The sequence below is a fragment of the Papio anubis genome, chromosome 4, assembly GCF_008728515.1.
Source record: "Papio anubis isolate 15944 chromosome 4, Panubis1.0, whole genome shotgun sequence".
Lineage (NCBI taxonomy): Eukaryota > Metazoa > Chordata > Mammalia > Primates > Cercopithecidae > Papio > Papio anubis.
The window spans coordinates 143,378,372-143,405,015 of NC_044979.1; the positions used below are offsets into that span (position 1 = coordinate 143,378,372).

The window sequence follows — 26,644 nt, forward strand, 5'->3', positions numbered from 1 at the left end:
AAATATATATAAATATGTATATTTATAGATATAGAAGCTAAGAGGAGTTAAATCACAGAGGCAGGGGAAGGATTGGAGCCCAGGCTGGGCAGAGCATGTGCACAGAAACCCACTACGCTGTTTTGTCAAATCTTTTAACCCATGACCCACCTTCCCTCTCCAGCTAAAGATTAAGAAGAAGAAGATGGCCAGCGACCAGGAGCAGCTGGCAAGCAAGCTCGACAAGGCCCTCTCCCTCACCAAGCAGGACAAGTTGAAGTCGCCCTTCAAGTTTTCGGACAGTGCTGGGGGGAAATCGAAAACTGGCGGGGGCTGCGGCAGGTACTTGACTCCTTACGACAGCCTGCTGGGGAAGGACAGGAAGGCGATGGCCAAGGGCCTCGGCCTGTCTCTGAAATCCTCCAGAGAAGGTAAACACAAAAGGGCCGCCAAAGCCAGGAAGATGGAGGTGGGGTTCAAGGCCAGAGGCCAGCCCAAGTCGGCCCATTCCCCGTTCGCCTCGGAAGTGAGCAGCTACTCTTACAGTAAGTAGCGGATGCCGCGCCACCTTTGGTCCGCTGCTCTCTCTTTCGCTCCCCTCTTCTCTCCACCGTTCTCCTCTCTCTCTCTCTCTCTCTCTCTCTGGGGCGCACTAAAGTGCCTAGGCTTGGCATGGCCGCCAAGCCAGAAGTTGGGGGGAGGCCGCCTGAAGCGGATATGCCTGTGATTGGCGAGTGTGATGCCGGGCAGGTGCCGGTGATTGGTGGGCGCTCGTGATTGGCGATTGGAAGCCGACGTCCGCCAGCGCTCTCCTTGCCCGCCCTCCGCTTGCCTACCGGATGCCATTGGCGTGGAGGCCTTGCGCGTCATAGAGTTTGCAGCTGTTTGGCCTAGACAGGTCTGGAGTGCGACTGCTCTTGAGGGTCCTAGAGGTGACTGGACTCCCCTACCCACAGGAAGCATGCTGTCTGTTGCAGACCACAGCTTTGTAGCGAAGTGTTGGCGGAAACAGCATTTATGGAGCGCCCAGTGCTGGGCTCTGGATGCAGGGCTTCACTGGCATTATTGTGTCTATGGCAGCTCTGACAGTGGTACCCCCATGTTGTTGCTGGGGATGCTGAGGCCTGAGAGCCAGAGGGAGTGTGTGCGCTCAGGTGCGAAGAGGCGACTCGGGGTTAAACCTGGTTTGGCCTGACCCACCTACTCACTGGAACCTGCTGCCATCATGGCTGTGGCCCACTATTGAGTTGTTTTTGTTTTTTGGGTTTTGTTTTTGCTTTTTTTTTTTTGAGACGGAGTCTCACTCTGTCATCCAGGCTGGAGCACAGTGGTGCGATCTTGGCTCACTGCGACTTCCACCTCCTGGGTTCAAGCAATTCCCTTGTCTTGGCCTCCCGAGTAGCTGGGACTACAGGCATGTGCCACCACGTCCGGCTAATTTTGTATTTTTAGTAGAGATGGGGTTTTACCATGTTGGCCAGGCTGGTCCCGAACTCCTGACCTCAGGTGGTCCACCCGCCTCGGTCTCCAAAGTGCTGGGATTACAGGAGTGAGCTACTGCGCCCTGCGTTCTTGAGACAGTGTCTCTCCTTATTGCCAAGGCTGGAGTGCAGTGGGGCCATCATAACTCACTGCAGCCTTGAGCTCCTTGGGTCAAGTGATCCTCCTGCTTTAGCTCCCCCAAGTAGCTGAGACTAGGTGAGCACCACCACACCCGGCTAATTTTAAAATTTTTTTGTAGAGACAGGGTCTTGCTGTGTTTCCCGGGCTGGTGCCTGGGCTCAGGCAGTCCTCCCCTCTGAGCCTCCTGAGTACCTGGAACTACAGCTGTGTACCACCGCGTGCAGCTAATTTATGTTGATTTTCGTAGAGATGGGGTCTCCGTGTTTTCCAGGCTAGTCTGGAACTCCTGACCTCAAGCAAGCCTCCCGCTTTAGCCTCCCGAATAGCTGGGACCGTAGGCGCACACTACTACATCCAGCTAATCTATTTTTATTTTTTATTTTTATTTTTATTTTTTTTGAGACAGAGTCTTGCTTTGTGCCCCAGGCTGGAGTGCAGTGGCGCGATCTCGGCTCACTGCAAGCTCCGCCCCTCCGGGTTCATGCCATTCTCCTGCCTCAGCTTCCCGAGTAGCTGGGACTACAGGCGCCCGCCACCTCGCCTGGCTAATTTTCTTGTATTTTTAGTAGAGACGGGGTTTCACCGTGTTAGCCAGGATGGTCTCTATCTCCTGACCTCGTGATCCGCCCGTCCCGGCCTCCCAAAGTGCTGGGATTACAGGCTTGAGCCACCGCGCCCGGCCTATTTTTATTTTTATAGAGGCTAAGTCTTGCTATGTTGTCCATGCTCGTCTTAAACTCCTGGGCTCCAGATCTTCTGCCTCAGCCTCCCAAAGTGCTGCAATTACAGGCGTGAACTGCCTTGCCCAGCTGCTATTGAGCTCTTGAAATGGAGCAGTCCTGGTGGGACTGAAGAATGGAGTTTTATCTCATTTAATAAGAGACTGCCAGATTGGAGTGCCCTCATGGTCATGGCCTCTTGTGGCCCAGAGCCTGCTGCCTGTTTGGTTGAGGGTGCTTGCTCAGTATTTTTGGACAGGTGCTAAGTTTGTGGCTGCTGCAGGGAGGCCAGGAGGAGCCTCCTGGGTTCTGGCCCATGTCAGTATCTGTGGTGGCTGTTCTGGGAATCCCCAGTCCCTGGGGCGTGTGGAGAGCTTTTGCATTGGCAACTGCCTGGTTCTGTGTATCTGGAGCTTTTGATTGGCTCTGGCCGGTTCATGGGCGGAGAAGGGGGGAGTTTGAATGTCAAGGGCAAAAAGTGGACACATTGGCTGGGCGCGGTGGCTCAAGCCTGTAATCCCAGCACTTTGGGAGGCCGAGACGGGCAGATCACGAGGTCAGGAGATCAAGACCATCCTCGCTAACGCGGTGAAACCCCGTCTCTACTAAAAAATACAAAAAACTAGCCGGGCGAGGTGGCGGGCGCCTGTAGTCCCAGCTACTCGGGAGGCTGAGGCAGGAGAATGGCGGGAACCCGGGAGGCGGAGCTTGCAGTGAGCTGAGATCTGGCCACTGCACTCCAGCCTGGGCGACAGAGCCAGACTCCATCTCAAAAAAGAAAAAAAAAAAGTGGACACGTTTACTGATACAGTAAAGTGTGTTTTCTTAAGGAAAGAAAATAAAAAGTGTTTGCTTTATGAGGCTGTTGGGGGGCCTTAAGTGAGCTCACGTGGGCAGAGAGCGGAATGTGGCACTTGGCACAGGATTAAGCTGCTGGTTTTTTTGGGGTACATGTGTTTTTCCTGGGCTAGCAGGTCACCAGGACTGATGCTCCCCATGGGTGTGAGTTAAGCTGCTGACTCGTGCCTTCTGTGCTGAGGACGTATGAGAGTGTCGTGGCTTCCGTGCCTCTCTGATTGGGATGGGTGTGATCAGAGAAGTACAGCACAGGCTCCTGGCCAGTGTGCGTGGGCACAAGCAGGGAGGGACAGTGCCAGAGACTCATCACTCTGAGGGGGGGAAGAGAGGGGCTTTCTTTGGCTCTCTCAATCTCTGCTCATTTTGGAAAAGTAAAGGGGGTTCAGCAAAGTGGGGGGAGATTGCTGTTCTTTTGATCTTCTGAGGGAGTGGGGTCGGTGGATGCAGTCTGGGTGACAGCTGGAAGAATTCCCCACTTTCAGGCGGATGTGGATGGAGTCCAACCGAAGGTCAGAGATGAGCTCTGTCCCTGAGGTCTCTGGGGTGCTCCAAGCTGGTGTGTTCACTCTTGGCGCGTGTGAGGCAATGTTCGTTTTATTTATTTATTATTATTATTATTTTGAGATGGAGTTTCACTCTTGTTGCCCAGTCTGGAGTGCAATGGCATGATCTCGGCTCACTGCAACCTCCGCCTCCTAGGTTCAAGTGATTGTCCTGCCTCAGCCTCCTGAGTAGCTGGGGTTACAGGCACGCACCACCACGCCTAGCTAATTTTTTAATTTTTAATAGAGACAGGGTTTCATCACACTGGCCAGGCTGGTCTTGAGCTCCTGACCTCAGGTGATCCGCCTGCCTCAGCCTCCCAAAGAGGCGTGAGCTGCCGTGCCTGGTCTGGGAATGGTCAGCTGGGCACCCTCACTTCATCTTGCCTTTGTTGAAAACTCCACTGTCCCGGATGAGAGAAACAGACTAATGTAGCAGTGAGGAATTCAGTGGGCCTGGCTCCAGTGGGATGGTGGCTGTGGGATTCATCTGGCTCTGCAGAGCGCTCCTCTATTTTTTATAATCTGCTTTTCTGCACTTCTAGGTCAGAGAGAGTGCAGGGTCCACAAGCAGGTAGGGGTGTGTCCGGCAGGGAGGCGCTGAGCTGGACGAGGTCGAAGCAAGAACGGTTTCCTCTTGCTTTTTCAGTTTCGATTGTAGGGGTCGATGGCATGCCCTGTGGGTTTTTGTTTTTTGGTTCCTTTTTGTTTGTTTGTTTGTTTTTAGATGATGTCTTGCTCTGTTGCTCAGGCTAGAGTGCAGTGGTGTGATCTTGGCCTCACTGCAACCTCCACCTCCTGGATTCAAGTGATCCTCCCACCTCAGCCTCCTGAGTAGCTGGGATTACAGGCGCCGACCACCACAATACAATACAAATAGAAAATACAACAGTTTTTGTATTTTTTTAAAACACAGATGAGATTTCGCCTTGTTGGCCAGGCTAGTCTCGAACTCCTGGCCTCATGTGTGCTGTCCGCTTCAGCCTCCCAAAGTGGTGGGATTATAGATGCAAGCCACCATGCCCAACCTCCCTGTGGGTTCTTGTAGGAGGCCAAGTTGATTGTCACCCACTGGTCTCTCCAGCCTGGGACACAGCCTTGGGAGGGACAGATTGGAGCATACAAGAGAGAGCGTGCTTTGACTGGTAGATGGGCAGGGGCTGGTAGCCTGGCGGGACTGGACCTTGTCCCACCCCAGAGTTGCCGGACCATCCTGAGGTTGGGGTCTTGCTGGAGTGAAAGCTTAGGTGTTGGTGGGAGCAGTCAGAGGAATGCCTGCCATGGACGCGTGCATGTGGTTTCTCTTGGAGGTGGCAGGTGCTGCCAGAACTGTAGCTGTGTTGGTTCACGTTCCCCCCATTGGGAGTGGATTTCAGCAGATCAAGGGATTATTCTGTCTCTGGAATCCCTGTCTTCCCATCTTGCCCAGTATGAGAAACAAATCAAAATGGCATGAGCATGGCGGGGACCGGAGCAATGCCTGCTTCGCAGGCTCCCCTCCCAAAGCTGGCTGGTTGTCTCTCCGGAAGGTTTGAAGACTCCTGTCCTCCATTGTATAGTGAGGCTGGAGGCTTCGGGGAAGCCAGCAGTGGTGTGTCGGCGCACCGGCTTGTACAAAGAAGGGCAAGGGAATAGCTAGCGGTAACAGCATTTGCCCATTTCCATGGCGTAAACACCCTTACCGTGGCCTGTCTCGTGCTGCCATTAGGAGGCCGCTGGGAGGGGCTTTGGGAAGAGAACGCGTGATCTGCTCTCATGAGCCCTTCCCCTCCTGAGTCAGGTCCTCTGTGGTTGTCGCCCTTGGGTCATTGTAATCCCATGGGACAGGCAGTGACCACCGTGACCAGGGGACAGTCCTTCCTGAGCATAGGGCTCCTCTCATCCCCTGGTGCCCGGAAAGGCTGGAGTGACTGGTGGGTGAGGCTGGAAGCATCCAGTCTAGGAAGGGCCTGGGTCCAGCACTCGGAAGATGCCGTGCAATGGCCGAGGCACCCGGAGCAAGGAAGAAGCCTGGACTGGGAGGGGAGCTGGTGACATTGGGCAAGGCCTTCCCACGGCTGCCTACTAGGTATTCAGACCTGTTTGTTCTGGCACCTTCCAGTGCGTTCTCAGAACCATTAAAACCAATACAATGACACCAGCTCCCGCTGCCCTGTGACTTATCTCTATTAAAAACTACTTTGACTGCAGATACGGACTCAGAGGAAGACGAAGAATTCCTGAAGGACGAGTGGCCCGCCCAAGGCCCCTCCAGCTCCAAACTGACGCCTTCTCTCCTGTGTGGCATGGTGGCAAAGAACAGCAAGGCGGCTGGCGGCCCCAAGCTGACCAAGAGGGGCCTGGTGGCCCCCCGGACTCTGAAACCCAAGCCGGCCACCAGCAGGAAGCAGCCGTTTTGTTTGCTGCTTCGAGAGGCCGAGGCGCGTTCCTCCTTCAGCGACTCCTCGGAGGAATCGTTTGACCAAGGTTACTAGCTCCAAACACAAAATATCTTCCGTGTTTCCTAGCGAGAGAGTGCGTGCGAGTGAGCGAGAGGGAAGCGAGTGGGCGCACGGGAGAGATGGCGGGTGAGGAGGCCCGTGCGGATGGCCGCGAGAAGGCTGCCATCTGGGTTCTTGGCAGCGTAGCCTGCTGTTAATCAGCTGAATGGTTTTGATTTTTGCTTTGATTTGTACTGTATCATTGTGATAATATCACTGGCTGGCTCTTTTTGAGCTCTTATATGGACTGCTTTTGAGTCTGCGTTTTTCTCCACTTTCCCTCTTCCCTGCCCTCCTCCCCCCCCCCCCCCGAGTTCCCCCCAACTCCCGCACTCACCTTTTCTGCCCACCCAGAGACCCCAGGCTTGGGTCGGGTTCTCTTTGGGCAAGGGTTTGGTGGAGGCTTCCCGAGGAACATTTTGTAAATGGAATTCTGTCGTGTGGGCGTGTGACTTGATGTTTGTACTGCGATTTTGGTAATACCAAGCTTTATTAAACATATCGAGTTCATTTTTAACTAAACCTGTGTGCCTTGTCTCTCTTGCTGTGTCCTTACTAGACATTAGGTTGACGCTTCCCTCTCATTTTGTTTCTCCCCCACCTCCTCCCCTCCCTCCTCCCCACCCAGAAGGAGTAGGGACGGGACCCTGCCGCCTGCCGCTTGCCTGTGTTATTCAAATATCCCTGGTAGCGATTGGCATTCATTTCATTTTTCAGGTTTAAAATCAAGCGCCTTCACCTCCAGCATCATCATGTTTTTTAGTTGCTTGTTTTGTCTTTTATTTTCTTAAAGCTCTGTTGTTACTTGCCAGTGGTTAAAAACTATTATTTATAAACACTTGGCTTCTCATGTGTATTTCTGTTTTGAAGGGCGTGTAGGCAGCGCAGGGCCCAGGGCCTTTGACACCCCCGGTCTCTGTCATTCAGTACGAAAGCGGCTCTGTTGCCGTGTCTAGGGACAGAATGTCATGCTTTGTTTGGAGAGAGGCTGCCCTGGTCTCAGCCCGGGGTCCTCAGCCACCTTGGTTCTCAAAAGAGAGCCGCCTGGGCCCTGAGAACCCACTGGCCTTGCCGTCTCCAGTGTCAGAACTGTGCTTCTGAGATGAGACATGTGTGAGCCTTTCAGGCCCTTCAACCAGAAATGCCCCAAGAAAGGAAAGCAGGTGAAGCTCTGACATTTTTTCCTAGCCCTGGTTTTAGGATTTGCTTCAGGGCAAACTCCCCCTAGGGCCAGCCGAGGGGATCCCCCAGGCCCTGGGTAGCCACACCTGAATGTCAGCTACTCCCTGAGGAAAGCCTGGGGAGGGATGTCATCATGTCCCTGGGTCTGACCTGGCTCGGGCACCCCGGGACCTGAACGCTGTCCCCCCACCCCGCCCTGTTTTTCCAGCCCTGCTCTCGAATTCCTGGTCTACCACCTCCCCTCCCAGACCTCCCCTCCAAATTGGCAGAGATCCATTTGGGTGACCAGGAGGTGGTATGGCAAGGAGTACGATGCCCCAGGGCCCATGTTCCCCTGGGCTACTACTACCTCTCTGAGCGAACGCCGCCCGGGCCAAGAAGAAAGGCCCGTGACCCACTGGCCAGCCTCATTTTCTGAGGCCTCCCCCTGCCCTGGCCGTCCGTGGATGAGTCGGGTTAGTTTATGATTCCCTTGTCCTTCCCCAGCCTCCTCCCTCTCCCCCATCTCCCCCATGGGCTGGACCGCACGCCCCCACCCCACGCCTCCTTAAAGCCATGGTTCCCACTTCCAAGTTTTTGAGCCCTCCTGCCCCAGCTCAGACCCCACAGAGAAGCAGGCAGCCCCCTAGGCCTCTTAGGAAGGGGCTCCAGGCTGGATGCCGCAGTGCCAAGTGGACAGGACCCAGATAGGGGAGTGCGGGGGGCGAGGGGAGGCTGGGGAGGTCCAGGCTCCTCAGTGCCCCCCTCCACCCCCGCCAGTCCACCATTGAGCAGGTCTTGAAAGGGATATTTGGGTAATAGGGCCTCGCTGACCTGGTACTAAACTCCATAACTGGCTTGGCTTTTCTAGTGTGTCTGCTTCTTCCAGCAGCCCGACCATCCCTCCACCCTTGACCCCTCCCCATGATGCTTTGAATGTCTGTTTTGGTCTCTTGCATTTGCTCTCACGCTGCACTCTGGACGCAAAGCGAAGGCTGGGAGTAGGGCAGACGGCGCAGCGGGTCACTGAGCTTGGGTGCGAGCCTGGCTCGTTGCTCCGTAGGTAGGCAAAACGCTTTTCTTTCTGTCCTCCGTGCACCTCCCTCCTCGGGGTTCGCCCCCACCGGGTCTGGCAGCAGCAGATCGCTCTGACATTTACCACCAACCTGTCACCGCCAACCCCATGTCCTGAGCCAAGATCTTTTTTTGTTGTTGTTTTTTTCTTTAAATCATAATAAAAAAAAGTTTTTCTGCATTTCCTTGGGTTACTTTGATGGGACTTTTTTTCCCCCCCTCCCTGTCCCCAACCCTTGGCAGGCTTTGTTGCCTCAGGTGTGGATAACTCCAGAAAGATTTTCTTGGTCCTGAGAGCCCCTCTGCTCCCCGGCCTGCCGCGGACGCTAGCGGAGTGTGCCCCAGACCCCGCAGGGGCAGCAGGCGTGGCCTTGTCAAGCACGCAGGGAGGCGGGAGGGGCTCCCATGCCAGCATGCAGGCATCGAGCTGCTCCCAGCTTTCTGGGCTCTGGTGTGGACGTTGTGGGTGTCCAGAAACCCAGAGCTAGCCCTCCCGCCGCAGCCCCTGCTGGTTGAGAATTCCTCTGGATGGGAAAGATTTCTGGAGTCTGCGCACCTAAGTGGCAAGAAGGGAAGATCCCTGGCCTCATGTCCAATCCTCCGCCCCCACCCCCTAACCAGCACCCCCCGGCACCACCCTGCTCAAATTGGCCCACCCCAGGGAGACCCGATGTGGGGGACCCAGGCGCTGTCGAAAGTCTGCCTACACTTAGCCTGCTTTGCCGCTGTGGCCCACTGGGGCGGAGACAGAGCCATGTGACGCCTGCAATGTGAATGATCGCAAGTGTGCACTGCCTGCCTGCCTGCCCCCGCCTGCCCGGCTGGCCTCTCCAGCCTGCTTCATCCATCGCTCCGGGGGCCAGTCTCCCCTCTCACCCTCTTAACAAACCTCCTCCCTCTCCCTCTGGCTCCTCCCTCCCTCCCTCCCTCTACCCCTCTGCGGACTCCTCAGACTCATCACCGTCCTCTGTGAGGTGGCCCAGCAGAAATCCGGGCTCCCTCCAATACACGAGTAGACAGACAGAACCTCTGCCCTCATTGGCACCCCTGGGGCCACCGCTTTTGGCCACAAGTTGCTTAAGCAAGCAGGCGGCTTGGGGCATTGGCAGGAGACTGTGGAGTTGGCTGTCCGTCTTCCCCGTCCGTCTCCCCGAGCCTAGACTGCTCCCCATCCTGGAGAGAGAGGGTCTGGCATCTGCCTCTTCTTGCTGGAAGGGGTCACCTTCCAGCCCTGTGGCACCCAGAGTCACCTTCCCGCTCCCAGCACTCTGGTCCGCGAGGCAGACAGGCGCCCCTGTCACCTGCTTGTGGGTGACACTTTGGATGTGGCATCCCAGGGCGGAGTTTGCTCTCTGAGGCCTCCCACCTGCCCGTCCTTGGAAGTAAGTCTCTGCCTCAAGACAGTGTCTCTTTTTGGTGGGGGAGATTTTGGTTTGTGTGCAGGGAGCCTCTTGTCTGCCAGCTGCCTTTGTCCTGCGAGCCTGGGCTGGGCTCTGGGGGCTGCAAACTCTCAGGCAGGTAGGGAGGGTTACCGGATAATGCTCATCTTAAGTCACCAACCAGAGAGACAGGCTGGGGCTTCTTTATTTTTTTTAAGTTTTTATTGTTATTTTTTGAGATGGAGTCTCGCTCTGTCACCCAGGCTGGATTGCAGTGGTGCGATCGCGGCTCCCTATGATCTCTGCCTCCCGGGTTCGAGTGATTCTTCTGCCTCAGCCTCCCGAGTAGCAGGGATTACAGGTGCCCGCCACCACGCCTGATTGATTTTTGTATTTTTAGTAGAAATGGAGTTTCACCAGGTTGGCCAGGCTGATCTCGATCTCCTGACATCGTGATCCACCTGCCTCAGCCTCCCAAAGTGCTGGGATGACAGGCATGAGCCACTGCGCTGGCCTATTTATTTTTGAGACAGGGTCTCGCTCTGTTACCCAGGCTGGACTCCAGTGGTGCCACCGTAACTCACAGCAGCCTTGGACTCCTGAGTTCAAGTGATCCTCCCGCTTCTGCCTCTGGAGTTGCCGGGACAGCAGGTGTGTGCCACCATGCCTGGCTAATTTTTAAAATTTTTTTGGGGGGGCCGGGGGCGCTCACGCCTGTCATCCCAGCACTTTTGGGAGGCTGAGGTGGGCGGATCATGAGGTCAGCAGATGGAGACCATTCCTGGCTAACACGGTGAAACCCCATCTCTACTAAAAATACAAAAAAAAATTAGCTGGGCGTGGTGGCATGCACCTATAGTCCCAGCTACTCGGGAGGCTGAGGCAGGAGAATGGCGTTAACTTGGGAGGCGGAGCTTGCAGTGAGCGAGATCGAGCCACTGCACTCCAGCCTGGGCGACAGTGAAAGACTCTGTCTCAAAAAAAAAAAATTTTTTTTTGGTAGAGACAAGGTTTGCTCTGTCGCCCAGGCTGGTCTCGAACTCCCAGCCTCGAGATCTTCCCGCCTCAGCCTCTCAAAGTCCTGGGATTACAGGAGTGAGCCACCTTGCCCAGCCCTGGGGCTTCTTTAGACAGTCTGCCAGCTCTGGGTTCGAGCCTGCTCTTCTACTGCCCAACTGCTTAACCCCGTTGGGCCTCAGTCTACCCCTGCCCTTCCTGGGCATCCCATGAGTGAAGTCACAGCTGGCTTTAGCTCCCTGGGCACAGGGACAGCACAGTTCCTGCCTGCAAGTCACAGGGGTGGCCCTGTTTCTGTTTGGTCGTCTTTAAGCTTGCAAATCGCTTCCTCCTCCATGCAAATGATTCTCTTTGGACCCTGCCCTTGGCTGAGCCAGTGGGCTGGGGAGGGTCACCCCTTGCTTGCTGCAGGTGAGAAAACAGAGGCTCAGGGCCAAGCACTTGCCCAGCCTCCTCAGAATGGGGGATTGCTAGGAGTCAACTTAATTTTTCAAAATTAATTTTTCTAAAAAATTAGACACGGGGACTCTCTACATTGCCCAGGCTGGTCTGAAACTCCTGGGCTCAAGTGATCCTCCTGCCTCGGCCTCCCAAAGCATTGGGATTACAGGCGTGAGCCACTGCGCCCGGTCAGGAGTCAACTTTATTTTATTTTATTTTTTTGAGACCAAGTCTCACTCTTGTCAACCAGGCTGGAGTGCAGGGGCGTGATCTTGGCTCACTGCAATCTCCACCTCCCGGGTTCAAGCGATGCCAGGAGTCAACTTTAGACTCCAGATCCCTTCTCAGGGCTGAAACCATGGGGGTCCCCTGGCCCCCAGGAAGAGTCTGAACTCCACCTTCTCCTGCCACCAGCCTCCAGGACTCAGCTGGTAAAGCTGCCGCGGGCACCTGTGCCCAGAACCCCTGGCCTGAGCCCCCAGGGCCCTCTTCCCTGCTCACCTCCCTCCGCTTCCTCTTTCCTTCTCCTCTCCTGCCTCTGTGTTGCGTGTTGGGGCGTGTGTGCGTGTGACCGTGGAGAGCGCTGTCTCCAGTCCTTGTCCGTGTGTCTGGCCCCTGCCACAGCACAGGTGCATGTTGGTGCCCTTCACAGAAGCCCACCCTGACACACAAGGCCTCTGCCCACCTCTGGGCTTTCCGGGATGCCCGCATTGGGCTCAGCTGGCCGGGGGCATTGGGCCATCGGGTGGGGGGAACCGTGGGCTGGGTCTGCATCCATCCCCGGCAGCCCCCTGCTGAGGACTGAGGGGCTAGGCTGGAGCCCAGAGGCCACTCCAGGCCGGGGGGTGGTGGGGGGCGGCCCTCGCCAAGGCTAAGGCTCTGACTCGGTCCCTGTTTTCTGCACGCCAGATGAGAGCTCGGAGGAGGAGGACGAGGAGGAGGAGCTCGAGGAGGAGGATGAGGCCAGCGGCAGCGGCTATAGGCTGGGTGCCCGGGAGCGGGCCCTGTCGCCGGGCCTGGAGGAGAGTGGGCTGGGCCTGCTGGCACGCTTCGCCGCCAGCGCCCTCCCCAGCCCCACGGTGGGTCCGTCCCTGTCTGTGGTACAGCTGGAGGCCAAGCAGAAGGCCCGGAAGAAAGAGGAGCGGCAGAGCCTGCTCGGTGAGTGGCAGCAGGTGGGCTGTGGTAGGGGGGCGCACGCCATCGCCCCATCCCACAGGTGAGGAAACTGAGGCTCAGAGATGCAGGTGCAGAGCTGGGAACGGGCAGAACCCCAACCTCGTGGGCCAGCCCCATCCTGATCAGGGATACTGGCGACAGGGGCCCCAGCCTGCTATCTCCAAGGAGCGGACTCCTCGCCTTGCAAAGGGCGACCTCCTTCACTCTCATGCTTCCAGCAAACACGGTCCTGTTTGGGGCACTTGGGGGGCTGCGGGAGCTCCATGGAGGCCCCTGACCCAGCCTGGGGTTTGTGGGGGCCATTCCAGGTTGGTGACACCCAGTCTGGCCCGTGAGAGAGACGTGGGTGCTAGCTGAGACACAGGTGCAGGCGAAGGAACAGCCACGCCGTGGTAGGAAGAAGACAGCGCGCGTCTCGTTCAGGCTTTGCGAGGTGGTGGGGGTGCAGGCTGTGCCACGGGAGAATGGGTGGGACAGGCCTCATACGGCCTGGGCTTGAGCCTGGAGGAGTCAGGTGGGGTGGGCAGGCACCAGGCTCTCTTCGACTTGCCCGCAATCCAGATAGGTAAACCGAGGCAGCAGGCGCTTACCCCGGTCCATGTCCTTCATGTCTCTGCATCTCTGATTGTTTCCCTGCGTCAGGGCCCTGCCTTCTTGGGACCCTCTCGTGGACCCTCCTTATTCTCACCAGGCTGAGTGCCCTCACATGGATGCAGCTCACCTGCAGCTGGGGTTGGTGCCGGAGATGGAGATGGTCATGCATGTGTTCAGTCTCTGAGTTCCCCTGGCCCCAGCAGGGAAGGGTCCTTCTGACCCCTCAGGCGTCCTTTTCTGAGCCGCAGTAGGGGTAGGTATGAGGCCCTCCTGTCGGGCTGGGATAGGAAAACAGGCATTGCTTCCCCTGAAGGCACCCAGCTGCCCCTGGCTTCATGTCCTCTGTAGGTTCGTGTAGCAAAGCCCCACCCCTGACCTCCAGTGTCTCTTGGAACCCCATTTGTGGCACCCATGCCAGGCTCCAGGCCCTGCCTTCCCCTCCTCCCTCTCACTCCCACACCCTGCCATTGTTTGCTGGGCTCCAGGCCTGGCTCTCCTATAAAGAGGCACCAGGGCCCCCTACAAGGCTACCTATTCTTAGGTATTCTTCATACAGAAGCAGCTGGAGGGCATCTTCAGAGTGCACGCTTGGCCAGGCCACTCTTCTGCCCAGAACCTCCAAATGGCTTCCCGCTGCCCTCTGATCAGTGCTATCTGTCTGACTCACCACCATCAGACTGACTGCTTGGACAACATTATCCTGTCCACAGCCGCTACATGCACCAGCCAGGCTAGTACCCTCAGGCATTTACACTTGCTATTAATACAGCCCAAATGTCCATTTCACCGAAACCGTCCAAAGTATTGGCATATGGTCCAAATTATTCCTTTATTCTTCATTGACTGTCTGAAGGGTCTGTAGTGATGTCTCCTTTTTCATTGCTGATACGGATTGTTTCTTCTTACTCTATTGCTTGGTCAGTCTGCCTAGACGTGATCAGTTTCATTGGCTTCTACTCTTTGTTATTTTCTTCCTTCTCATTCCTTTGGGTCCACACGCATGTCTTGGAGTTATTGCAGGATTGCTTCCCAACCATAAAGCGAATATCACAGTAAAGCAAGTCACATGAATGTTTTGGTTTCCCAGTGCATATCGAAGTTATGTTTAAACTATACTGTTGTCTATTAAGTGTGCAGTAGAATTATGTCTGAGAAAACGATGTACACACCTTAATTAAAAAACAGGTTATTGGCCATGCATGGTGGCTCACACCTATAATCTCGGCACTTTGGGAGGCCAAGGTAGGAGGATTGCTTGAGCTCAGTAGTTCAAGACCAGCCTGGGCAGCAGAGCAAGAACCCATCTCTACAAAAAAATAAACAGAAAAATTAGCCAGGCATGCACCTCTGGTCCCAGATACTTGGGAGGCTGATGCAGTGGGATCACTGGAGCTTGGGAGGTCGAGGCTGCAGTGAGCCGAGATTGCGCCACTGCACTCAAACCTAGGCAACAAAATGAGACCCTGTCTCAAAAATAAAAGACCAGGCAAGGCACAGTGGCTCACGCCTGTAACCCCAGCACTTTGGGAGTCCAAGGCAGGCAGATCACGAGGTCGGGAGATTGACACCATCCTGGTTAATATGGTGAAACCCCATCTCTACTAAAAATTACAAAAAATTAGCCAGGCGTGGTGGCGGGCGCCTGTAGCCCCAGCTACTCGGGAGGCTGAGGCAGGAGAATGGCGTGAAGCTGGGAGGCGGAACTTGCAGTGAGCCGAGATCACGCCACTGCACTCCAGCCTGGGTGACAGAGCAAGACTCTGTCTCAAAAAAAAAAAAAAATAAATAAATAAAAATAAAAGACCAAACAAAAAGCATATGTTTACACTATCCTGTAGTCTCTTAAGTGTGCAATAGTATTGTCTTTTTTTTTTTTTTTTTTGAGATCGAGTCTCGCTTTGTCACCCAGGCTGAAATGTAGTTGCGCAATCTCTGCTCACTGCAATCTCCACCTCCTGGGTTCAAGTGATTCTCCTGTCTCAGGCTCCTGAGTAACTGGGATTACAAGCACACACCACTACGCCTGGCTAATTTTTGTATTTTTATTTATTTATTTATTTATTTTTTGAGACAGAGTCTCGCTGTATCGCCCAGGCTGGAGTGCAGTGGCACAATCTCGGCTCACTGCAAGCTCCGCCTCCCAGGTTCACACCATTCTCCTGCCTCAGCCTCCCGAGTAGCTGGGACTACAGGTGCCCACTACCACGCCTGGCTAATTTTTAGTAGAGATGGGGTTTCACCGTGTTAGCCAGGATGGTCTCAATCTCCTGACGTCGTGATCCGCCTGTCTCGGCCTCCCAAAGTGCTGGGATTACAGGAGTGAGCCACTGTGCCCGGCCTGTATTTTTAATAGAGACAGGATTTCCCCATGTTGACCAGACTGATCTCGAACTCCTGACCTCAGGTGATTGCCCACCTCGGCCTCGCAAAGTGCTGGGATTCCAGGCATAAGCCACCGCGCCCGGCTGTCATAGCATTATGTCTAAGAAAACACTGTACATACCTTAATTTAAAAATAGTTTATTGCCGAAAATGCTAATGATCATCCGAGCCTTTAGTGAGCTGTAATCTTTTTGCTGGTGGAGGGCCTTGCCTCGATGCTGATGGCTGCTTACTGATTAGGGTGGTGGTTGCTGAAGGTTGGGGTGGCCGTGGCAATTTCTTCAAATGAGATAACAGCAAAGTTTGCTGCATCGATTGACTCTTTCAAGGAAGATTTTTCTGTAATATGCAATACTGTTTGATAGCGTTTTACCTACAGGACTTCTTTCAACATTGGAGGCAGTCGTCTGAAACCCTGCCCCTGCTTTATCGTCTAAGCTTATGCAGTATTCTAAATGCTTTGTCATTTCAACAGTGTTCACAGCGTCTTCACCAGGAGTGGATGCCATCTCAAGAAATCACTTTGTTTGCTCCTCCATAAAAAGTAGCTCCTCATCTTTTCAAATTGATCATGACATTGCAACAATTCAGTCCCATCTCCAGGCTTCATTCTAACCTGAGTTCTCTTGCTGTTTCCACCACATCTGCAGTAACTTCCTCCAGTGAAGGCTTGCGCCTTTCATAGTTGTCCACGAGGGTTGGAATCAACTTCTTTTTTTTTTTTTGAAATTGAGTCTCGCTGTGTCGCCCAGGCTGGAATGCAGCGTTGTGATCTCGGCTCACTGCAACTTCCGCCTCCCTTGTTCAAGCGATTCTTGTGCCTCAGCCTCCCGAGTAGCTGGGATTACAGGTGCCTGCCACCATGCCCGGCTGATTTTTGTATTTTTAGTAGAGACAGGGTTTTGCCATGTCGGCCAGGCTGGTCTAGAACTCCTGGCCTCAAATGATCCACCTGCGTTGGCCTCCCAAAGTGCTGGGGTTACAGGCGTGAGCCACTGCACCTGGCCTAGAATAGTGAATTCTTTCCAGAAGGTTTTCCATTTACTTTGCCCAGATCCATCAGAGGAATCATCATCCGTGGCAGCTATAGCCTTACAAATTATATTCCTTAAGTAATGAGACTTAAAAGTCAAAATTACTCCTTGATTTATGGGCTACAGAATGGGCGCTGGGCTAGCAGGCATGGAACCAACATTCATCTCCTTGTACATCTCCCTCAGAGCTCTTGGATGACAAGGTACATTGTCAATGAGCAGTAATATTTTGAAATGAATTTTTTTTCCTGAACAATAGGTCTCAACAGCAGGCTTAAAATATTCAGTAAATCATGCTGTGAACTGAGGTGCCGTTACCAAGGCTTTGTTGTTGCCTTTTTTTTTTTTTTTTTTTTTCTTTCTGAGACGGAGTCTCGCTCTGTCACCCAGGCTGGCGTGCAGTGGCGCGATCTCGGCTCACTACAAGCTCCGCCTCCTGGGTTCATGCCATTCTCCTGCTTCAGCCTCCCGAGTAGCTGGTACTATAGGCGCCCCCCACCATGCCCAGCTAACTGTTTTTGTATTTTTAGTAGAGACAGGGTTTCACCGTGTTAGCCAGGATGATCTTGATCTCCTGACCTCGTGATCCACCTGCCTCAGCCTCCCACAGTGCTGGGATGACAGGCATGAGCCACCGCGCCCGGCCTGTTGTTCCACTGGTAAGAGCACTGGCAGAGGAGATTAGCATCATTCTTAAGGACCCTGGGGTTTTCAGAATGGTAAATGAGCATTGGCTTCAACTTAAAAGTCCCCAGCTGCATTAGCCCCCAACAAGAGTCGGGCTGTCCTTTGAAGCTTTGAAACCAGGCACTGACTTCTCCTCTCTATCGATGAAAGCCTTAGATGGCATCTGCTTTCAGTGGAAAGCTGTTGTGTCCACATTGCAAATCTGTTGGTTGGTGTAGCCACTTTAATCAGTGACCCTAGCTGGATCTTCTGGAGAACTCGCTGCAGCTTCTCCATCAACACTGGCTGCTTGTCCTTGCATTTTTATGTTATGGAGACGGCTTCTTTACTTTTTTTTTTCTCTGAGATGGAGCTCTCACTCTGTTGCCCAGGCTGGAACACAGTGGTGCAATCTTAGCTCACTGCAACCTCTGCCTCCCGGGTTCAAGTGATTCTCCTGCCTCAGCCTCCCCAGTAGCTGGGATTACAGGCACCCGCCATCACGCCTGGCTAATTTTTGTATTTTTTTAGTAGATGTGGGGTTTCACCACATTGGCCAGGTTGGTCTCGAACTCCTGACTTCAAATGATCCGCCCGCCTTGGCTTCCTAAAGTACTGGGATGACAGGCGTGAGCCACTGCGCCCGACTGACAGCTTCTTTCCTTACACCTCATGAGACAGACTCTGCTGGCTTCAGACTTTTCCTTTGCAGCTTCCTCACCTCTCTCGGCCTTCACAGAATTGAAGAGAGTTGGGGCCTTGCTGTGGATGAGGATTTGGCTTTTGGCTTAAAGGAATATTGAGGGTGGTTTGATCTTCTCTCCAGATCACGCAGACTTTCTCCATGTCAGCAATGAGCTGTTTCACTTTCTTATTTGTGTGTTCACCAGAGCACTTTAAATTTCCTTCAAGAACTTTTTCTTTGCATTCGTAGCCTGGCTAACTGTTTGGCACAAGAGGCCTTGCTTTTAGGCTATCTCGGCTTTTGACTGGCTTAAGCCTTCCTCCCTAAGTTTAATCATTTCTAGCTTCCTTTTTTTTTTTGACACCGAGTCTTGCTCTGTCACCCAGGCTGGAGTGCAGTGGCCAGATCTCAGCTCACTGCAAGCTCCGCCTCCCGGGTTCACGCCGTTCTCCTGCCTCAGCCTCCCGAGTAGCTGGGACTACAGGCGCCCGCCACCTCGCCTGGCTAGTTTTTTGTATTTTTCAGTAGAGACGGGGTTTCACGGTGTTAGCCAGGATGGTCTCGATCTCCTGACCTCGTGATCCACCAGTCTCGGCCTCTCAAAGTGCTGGGATTACAGGCTTGAGCCACCGCGCCTGGCCTCTAGCTTTCAATTTAAAGTGAGAGACATGTGACTCTTCAATTCACTTGAACATTTAGAGGCCATTGTAGGATTAATTGACCTAATTTCAATATTGTTGTGCTTCAGGGAATAGGGAGGCCCAAGGAGAAGGGAGAGAGATGAGGAAGGCCGGTTGGTGAAGCAGTCAACACACACTTTTTTTTTTCTTCCTTGCTATATAAAGAACATACGGCTGGGTGCGGTGGCTCACGCCTGTGATCTCAGCACTTTGGGAGGCCGAGGTGGCTGGATCACTTTAGGTCAGGAGTTCGAGACCAGCCTGACCAACACGGTGAAACCCCATCTCTACTAAAAATACAAAAATTATCCAGGTGTGGTGGTGGGCGCCTGTAATCCCAGCTACTCTGGAGGCTGAGACAGGAGAATCACTTGAACCTGGGAGGCGGAGTTTGCAGTGAGCAGAGATCGGGCCATTGCAGTGCACTTCAGCCTGGGTGACAAGAGTGACACTCTGTCTAAAAGAGAACACACATTGAGTCAGGCATGATAGCTCACGCCTGTAATCCCAGCACTTTGGGAGGCCGAGGCAGATGGACCATCAGAGGTCAGGAGTTCGAGACCAGCCTGGCCAACATGGGGAAAGCCCATCTGTACTAAAAATATATAAATTAGCCAGGCGTGGTTGTGGGCACCTGTAATCCCAGCTTCTTGGGAGGCTGTAGCATGAGAATCGCTTGAGCCTGGGAGGCAGAGGTTGCAGTGAGCCAAGACTGCACCGCTGCACTTCAGCCTGGGCAATAGAGTGAGACTCCATCTCAAAAAAAAAAGAAAGAAAAGAAAAGAAAAACAACACATTTATCAGTGAAGTTTCCCATCTTATATGAGCATTGTTCATGGAGCCCCAAAACAGTTGCAATTTTTTATGGAGAAGAGGTCTCGCTCTGTTGCCCAGGCTGGTCTCGAACTCCTGTCCTCAAGTAATCTATCTGCCCTCATTGACCTCCCAAAGTGCTGGGACTACAGGTGTGAGCCATCGTGCCTGGCCTTGTCTAGTAATTTTGGATTGTGTCTTGGACGTTGTGGAGCTGAGGTGGTGGAGAGTCAGAATGCCTTTTTTTTTTTCTTTTGAGACGGAGTTTCGCTCTTGTTGCCCAGGCTGGAGTGCAGTGGCGTGATCTCGGCTCACCACAACCTCTGCCTCCCGGGTTCAAGCAATTCTTCTGCTCAGCCTCCCAAGTAGCTGGGATTGCAGGCATGCGCCACCACGCCCGGCTAGTTTTGTATTTTTAGTAGAGATGGGGTTTCTCCATGTTGGTCAGGCTGGTCTCAAACTCCCGACCTCAGGTGATCTGCCCGCCTCGGCCTTCCAAAATTCTGGGATTACAGGCGTGAGCCACTGCGCCCAACTCTTTTTTTCTTTTTAAACACGGTGTTGCCCAGGCTGGAGTGCAGTGACACGCTCTCAGCTCACTGCAACCTCTCTCTGCCTGTTGCCCAGGCTGGTCCTGACCTCAGCTGATCCGCTCACCTTGGCCTCCCAAAGTGCTGGGATTACAGTCCTGCGCCACCACGCCCGGCCCCTTTTATCATTTTAGAATGTTCTTCTTTGTTGCTAGTAACAATTTTTGTCTTAAAAAGTCTATTTGGTTTGTTGTTAGTATAGCCACTCCAGCTCTCTTGGTTCCTGTTTGCATGGTACACCTTTTTCATGCTTTGCCTTTCAATGTATTAGTGTCTTAGTCTTTAGTTTTTTGTCTAATTTTTGGTTCTCCTTTGCTGCCTTTTAAACAGATTTATTTGAATATGTTTAAGAATTCCATTTTAATTTTCCTGTTAGCTTTCTCAGTATCATTTTGTCATTTTTAAAAATAGAAAATAGAGATAACAATATACATTCCTAACTTTTTACATCCACTTATCGTGTGTTTTATTTTACATCCACATATCGTGTGTTTTTTTTCACATAAAATACAGAAATCTTGCAACTTTATCAGTCCTTATCATACCTCATATTTTATATTATATGTAATACTTCTTCGCATGGTATCAACCCCTGAAGACAATGTTACAAACTTAGTGTTTTTTTTTTTTTAGGCAGAGTCTTACTCTGTCACCCAGGCTGAAGTGGAGTGGTGTGATCTCAGCTCACTGCAACCTCTGCCTCCCGGGTTCAAGCGATTCTCCTGCCTCAGCCTCCCAAGTAGCTGGGATTACAGGCACCTGCCACCTCGCCTGGCTAATTTTTTTATTTTTAGTAGAGACGGGATTTCACCATCTTGGCCAGGCTGGTCTTGAACTCCTGAGCTCATGATCCACCTGCCTTGGCCTTCCAAAGTGCTGGGATTACAGGCATGAGCCACCGCATCCGGCCACAAGCTTAGTTTTAATGATTTAAATGGCTTATAAGGAAATTAAGAGGAAAAGTGAACAAAGTCTTTTGTATTTATTCAGATATTTATTATTTCTGTTGCTTTTCATTCTTGTCTGAGGATTCCAGTTTTCCTGCAGTTTCAGCCCAAAGAACTTCATTTAGCAGTTTTGCCTTGTAGAGCTGCTGGTGAGGAATTTTCTTGGTGTTCCTTTTTTGTTGTTGTTGTTGTTGAGACAGGCTCACTCTGTCACGCAGGCTGGAGTGCAATGGCGCGATCTTGACTTAACTGCAACCTCCACCTTCTGGGTTCAAGTGATTCTCCTGCCTCAGCCTCCCGAGTGGTTGGGATTATAGGCGTGAGCCATCACGCCCGGCCTCTTAGTGTTCTTTTACCTGAAAATGTTCCTATTTCACCATGAATGATGTTTTTACTGGATATAGAATTTTGGGTTGACAGTTTTTTTTCCTTTTCTTTGAGCACTTAGAAGATATTCTACTCTCTTCTGGTCTCTGGTTTCTGATGAGAAGTTTGCCATTAATCAAGTGATTGTTTTGGAAGTCATAGGTTACATTTTTCTTGTTATTCCTGGGGGTTCGTGTTTATCTTTGTCAGCCATTTGACTGTGGCATGCCTCGTGACAAAGTTGTGTGTGTTTATTTTGCTTGGTGTTCATCTGATACCCTACATCTGCAAGTTTCTGTTTGTCATCAAATTTGGGAAGATTTCAGCTATTGAGGAAAAACAAATCTTCAAGCATTTTTTCTTATTCTTTCTTTTCCTGTTTAACATACATTTGACCATTTGTTATCTGACAGTCTCTGAGGCTGGTTCCCCCACACCCAAACTCATAAACTCACTTTTCTCTTTTTTTTTTTTATTGAGATGGAGTCTCGCTCTGTTGCCCAGGCTGGAGTGCAGTGGCGCGATCTCTGCTTACTTTGCAAGCTCCGCCTCCTGGGTTTACGCCCTTCTCCTGCCTCAGCCTCCCGAGTAGCTGAGACTACAGGCGCCCGCCACTGCACCCAGCTAATTTTTTGTATTTTTAGTAGAGGCGGGGTTTCACCGTGTTAGCCAGGATGGTCTCGATCTCCTGACCTTGTGATCCGCCCATCTTGGCCTCCCAAAGTGCTGGGATTACAGGCGTGAGCCACCGTGCCCGGCCTTACTTTTCTCTTAATCATATCCATTCAGCTCTTAGATCCCTTCTATGGATTTTTTATTTCTGAAATTGTACTTCTTAGTTTTATAATTTCTTTGTGTTGTTTGAGACAGGATCTTGCTCTGTCACCCAGGCTGGAATGTAGGAGCACAATCATGGCTCACTGAAGCCTCAACCTCCTGGGCTCAGGTGATCCTCCCACCTCTGCCTCCTGAGTAGCTGGGACCACAGGTGCGTGCCACCATGACTGGCTAATTATTGTATTTTTTGTAGAGACAGAGTCTCACTATGTTGCCCACGCTGGTCTTGAACTCATGACCTCCTGACCTCAAGGGATCCTCCCGCCTCAGTCTCCCAAAGTTCCGGGATTACAGGTGTGAACTGCTGTGCCTAGCCAGTTCTGTACTTAAAGTTGGTTCATTTGGTTCTTTTCTGTTGTTTCTGTTAGTCCTTCCTATTTCTCTGGTGAGATTTTCATGCACTGAAAACAAGTTTTATTTTACCTCTTTGAGGATTTCAGAAGCCTTGGCTGTTCGTTCCAACATGTGGTTCATCTCAGGGTCAGGTTCAGTTGCTTTTGTTTTCTTTCTGGAATGTGATGCATTTTCTTGGTTCTTCATTTGCCTAGTAATTTTTTTTTTTGAGACAGAGTCTCGCTCTGTTGCCCAGGCTGGAGTGCAGTGGTGTGATCTCTGCTCACTGCAAACTCTGCCTCCTGGGTTCAAGTGATTCTTGTGCCTCAACCTCCCAAGTAGCTGGAATTATAGATGCATGCCACCACGCCCAGATAATTTTTGTATTTTTTGTAGAGATGGGGTTTTGCCATGTTGGCCAGGCTGGTCTCAAACTTCTCACCTCAAGTGATCTGCCCACTTTGACCTCCCCAAAGTGCTGGGATTACAGGTGTGAGCCACCGTGCCTGGCCTTGTCTCGTAATTTTGGATTGTATCTTAGACATTGTGGGGCTGAGGTGGTGGAGAGTCAGAATGCCTTTTTTTTTTTTTTTTTTTTTTTTCCAGTGAGTATTATCTCCTTTATTTTAGCAGATATTTCCTTGGTAGGGCTTGAAGTCCAGTTTCTTGGGTGGTGTCTCTGGCCTCTGTTCAGATCACTTTTTGCTGAGCCCTGGGCTGCTTGGAGTCTATTCTGTGTGTAGGTAGTTTCAGGGCCATTCAGAGACATGGGGGAGAGAGAGAGCGCATGGGGACCCCTCTCTGGCTCCCTTTCTAATTTTTTTTTTGTTTTTTTGAGATGGAGTCTCACTCTGTCACCCAGACTGGAGTGCAATGGCACGATCTCAGCTCACTGCAACCTCTGCCTCCTGGGTTCAGGCGATTCTCCTGCCTCAGACTCTTGAGTAGCTGGGACTACAGTGTGCGCCACCATGCCTGGCTAATTTTTGTATTTTTATTGGAGATGGGGTTTCCTCCTATTGGCCAGGCTGGTCTCGAACTCCTGACCTTGTGATCCACCCGCCTTGGCCTCCCAAAGTGCTGAGATTACAGGTGTGAGCCACCGCTCCTGGCCTCTGGCTCCCAATTTTTTTTTTTTTTGAGTCAGATTCTCACTCTGTCGCCCAAGCTGGAATGCAGTGGTATAATCTCTGCTTACTGCAACCTCTGCCTCCAGGTTCAAGTGATTCTCCCGCCTCACCCTCCCAAGTAGCTGGGACTATAGGCGCACTCCACCGTGCCCAGCTAATTTTTGTAGTTTTAGTAGAGACAGGGTTTCACCATGTTGGCCAGGCTGGTCTTGAACTCCTGACCTCAGGTGATCCGCCCGCCTTGACCTCCCAAAGTGCTGGGGTTACAGACGTGAGCCCCCGCACCCGGCCTCTGGCTCCCTTTCTACTCTCTTCTGTGTTGCCAGTTTCTAGACTTCTCTTTCCTGGTGCTGAGGTCAGTGGGACTCTATTTCTTTTCCATGTGGGCCCCACCTTCCCTGCTGTGTGTGCCAAGAAGACCGTGTCTAGTGCCAGGGTAGAAGGTGCAGGGGGATGTGCCTCCTGTGACTTCACTCTCTGCATTCCACATGAGCCTTGTCTCTGTCCACTGTCCCTCCCTGAATGATACACAATGGGCCTGTGAGGGATTATGGAAGCCAGGTGTTCCAGTGGATCTCTGGGGGGACTGTTACCGGGTGGTGCCTCATTCCGTCACACCCAGAGCAGAGCACTCAGGCTTGTGGCCTGCACCCACATCAGCCTCAAAAGCCCCTTGCTGCCTCCCTGCACCTTGGGAAGTTGGAAAGTCTGTTGGCAAAATATTAACGATCACGCCTGCAATCCCAGCACTTTGGGAGGCAAAGGCGGGTGGATCACAAGGTTAGGAGTTCGAGACCAGCCTGCTTAACACGGTGAAACCCCGTCTCTACTAAAAAAAAAAAAAAAAACAAACGTAGCCGGGCATGGTGGCGGGCGCCTGTAGTCCCAGCTACTCAGGAGGCTGAGGCAGGAGAATGGCGTGAACCCGGGAGGCGGAGCTTGCAGTGAGCTGAGATCGCACCACTGTACTCCAGCCTGGGTGACAAAGCAAGACTCCGTCTCAAGAAAAAAAAAAAAAAAATTAACGAATAGGATCATTACACTTTGCCGGTGACTCTTTCCCACTGGGCAGCCCCCGCCGGCCCCTGTTGCTGTGACTTCCTCTACCGGCACAGTGCAGGGCAAGCCTCTCACAGCTGTCCCTGGGGTCGGTAGGCCTGGGATTGGGCCTTGGCTTTTCGGCTCCTGTGCTGGAGGATTTAAGGCAGACCACTGGCTCTCCCTGAGGTTGTTAACACAAGGGACTGTCACACAGATTGCATCCCTGAGTGAAGGCACCTTGGAGCCCCTGTCCTGGGGAGCAGTGCCGCCCACGCCTCACTCACACGCTCTTCCTGGATACCAGCTCTGACCTGGGGCTTTAGCTGGAGATCTCAGAGAACTCAGGGATCTGATTCCCAGGGGCAGGGCAGGCTGGGATAAGCTGGGACCTGGGCATGGACAGAAATGCTAAGGTGTGGCATTGCCTGTGACAACAGAGGTGTGGCCAGAGAGGACTTCCCGGGGTGTGGGGTGGGTCTCCTTCTGAAGGACTTAGCGCTGTTCCAAGGAGAGGTCGGGGAGCTGGTGCTCTGTGCAGAGGGGATGGCAGAGAGCAGAGCTTGCAGCTGGGAGTGAGTGGGGATGGTAGGTGCTGAGCAAGTGCTGGGCGGCCTGTGCTCAAGAGGCTGTGCGTTCAAGGAGCCCAGGGGCTGGGACCCAGGATCCAGGACAGAGGGAAGCAGGGCCTTGGCTGTGCAATGGGTGGGGCCTGGGGTGGAAGGAGGGCTGTTGGGGTGGCCCTGTCGTGTAGAGAGGGCAGTGGGAGTGGACGATTCCTGGGACCACCCAGCTCTGACAGGCAGCACCAAGGACAGGGGAGAGAAGGCGAGTGGAACTTGGGGCTTCTCTGCGGGTTTCCCCTTCTGCCTGCCTTAGAGGGCTGCTGCCCTGCAGGTGTGGGGCCGGCCCGCCCCGCCCAGCTGCCCTGGCTTTTGGGATTTCCACAAGTCACATGGGGCCTCGGAGGAGCTCAAGGGGCCCAGGATCTTTTCATGGGGCGAGGGGTTGGGAGCAGCGTCCGGGCAGCGGAGGTGGGTGAGGACAGGCATAGTAGGGACAGGCGTGGGCCTTGTGAGTCCTTCTTTTCTGGGCCTCAGTTTCTTCTCCTGGAAACGGGGGAAGCGCTGCCATCGGCGGGGAGGTCCTGTGGGGGAGGAATGGTGCCCATGGGGTTGGGTCCCCACGAGCTTGTGACCAGCACGCTCTCCTCCCGCGTTCAGGAACAGAGTTCGAGTACACCGACTCGGAGAGCGAGGTCAAGGTGCGCAAGCGGTCGCCTGCGGGGCTCCTGCGGCCCAAGAAGGGACTGGGGGAACCGGGACCCTCCCTGGCTGCACCCACGCCTGGCGCCCGCGGCCCCGGCCCCAGCCCCAGCAGCCCGGACAAGGCCAAGCTGGCGGTGGAGAAGGGGCGCAAGGCCCGGAAGCTGCGGGGTCCCAAGGAGCCTGGCTTCGAGGCGGGGCCCGAGGCCAGCGACGACGACCTGTGGACACGGCGCCGCAGCGAGCGCATCTTCCTGCACGACGCCTCAGCTGCTGCACCAGCGCCCACCAGCACCGCGCCCGCCACCAAGGCCAGCCGCTGCGCCAAGGGCGGCCCCCTGAGCCCGCGCAAGGACACCGGGCGTGCAAAGGACAGGAAGGACCCCAGGAAGGTAGGGGCCGCATGGGGAGGGGAGCCGCAGAAGGGTCCCTGGAGTTCCGTGAGGGAGGGGCCCTCTCCCCTCCCAGCCTAGGGAAGCGGCTTCACTGTTAACGGACTCGGACTCGGCTCCAGGCCCGCCCAGAGCCCCTGCTAGGACTCAGCCCCAGGAGGAGCTGGGCACCTTTTCCTTTGTTTCTTAAGAGTCAAGTCTTGCTCTGTCACCAGGCTGGAGTACAGTGGCCTGATCATGGCTCACTGCAGCCTTCACCTCCTGGCCTCTAGCAGTCCTCCTGCCCCAGCCTCCCAAATAGCTGGATTTTCAGGCACATGTCACTGCAGCCAACTAATTTATTTTTTGTAGAGATGGGCTCTTGCCATGTTGCCTGGGCTGATCTTGAACTCTTGACCTTTAGCGATTCTCCTGCCCCAACCTCCCAAAATGCTGAGATTACA

General features: G+C 53.3%; 1 protein-coding gene across 7 annotated transcripts in view; it reads left to right on the forward strand.

Annotated features, from left to right (window-relative positions):
- TNRC18 (trinucleotide repeat containing 18) overlaps positions 1-26,644 on the forward strand; it is a 123,947-nt gene that overhangs the window by 68,886 nt on the left and 28,417 nt on the right. For all 7 annotated transcript variants that reach the window (XM_021935628.2, XM_031664929.1, XM_031664926.1 and 4 more), the window contains 4 exons: positions 164-524; positions 5,912-6,187; positions 12,183-12,431; positions 25,768-26,201. In XM_021935628.2, coding sequence (XP_021791320.2) covers positions 164-524; positions 5,912-6,187; positions 12,183-12,431; positions 25,768-26,201 — 1,320 coding nt within the window. The remainder of the gene's footprint in view (positions 1-163; positions 525-5,911; positions 6,188-12,182; positions 12,432-25,767; positions 26,202-26,644) is intronic.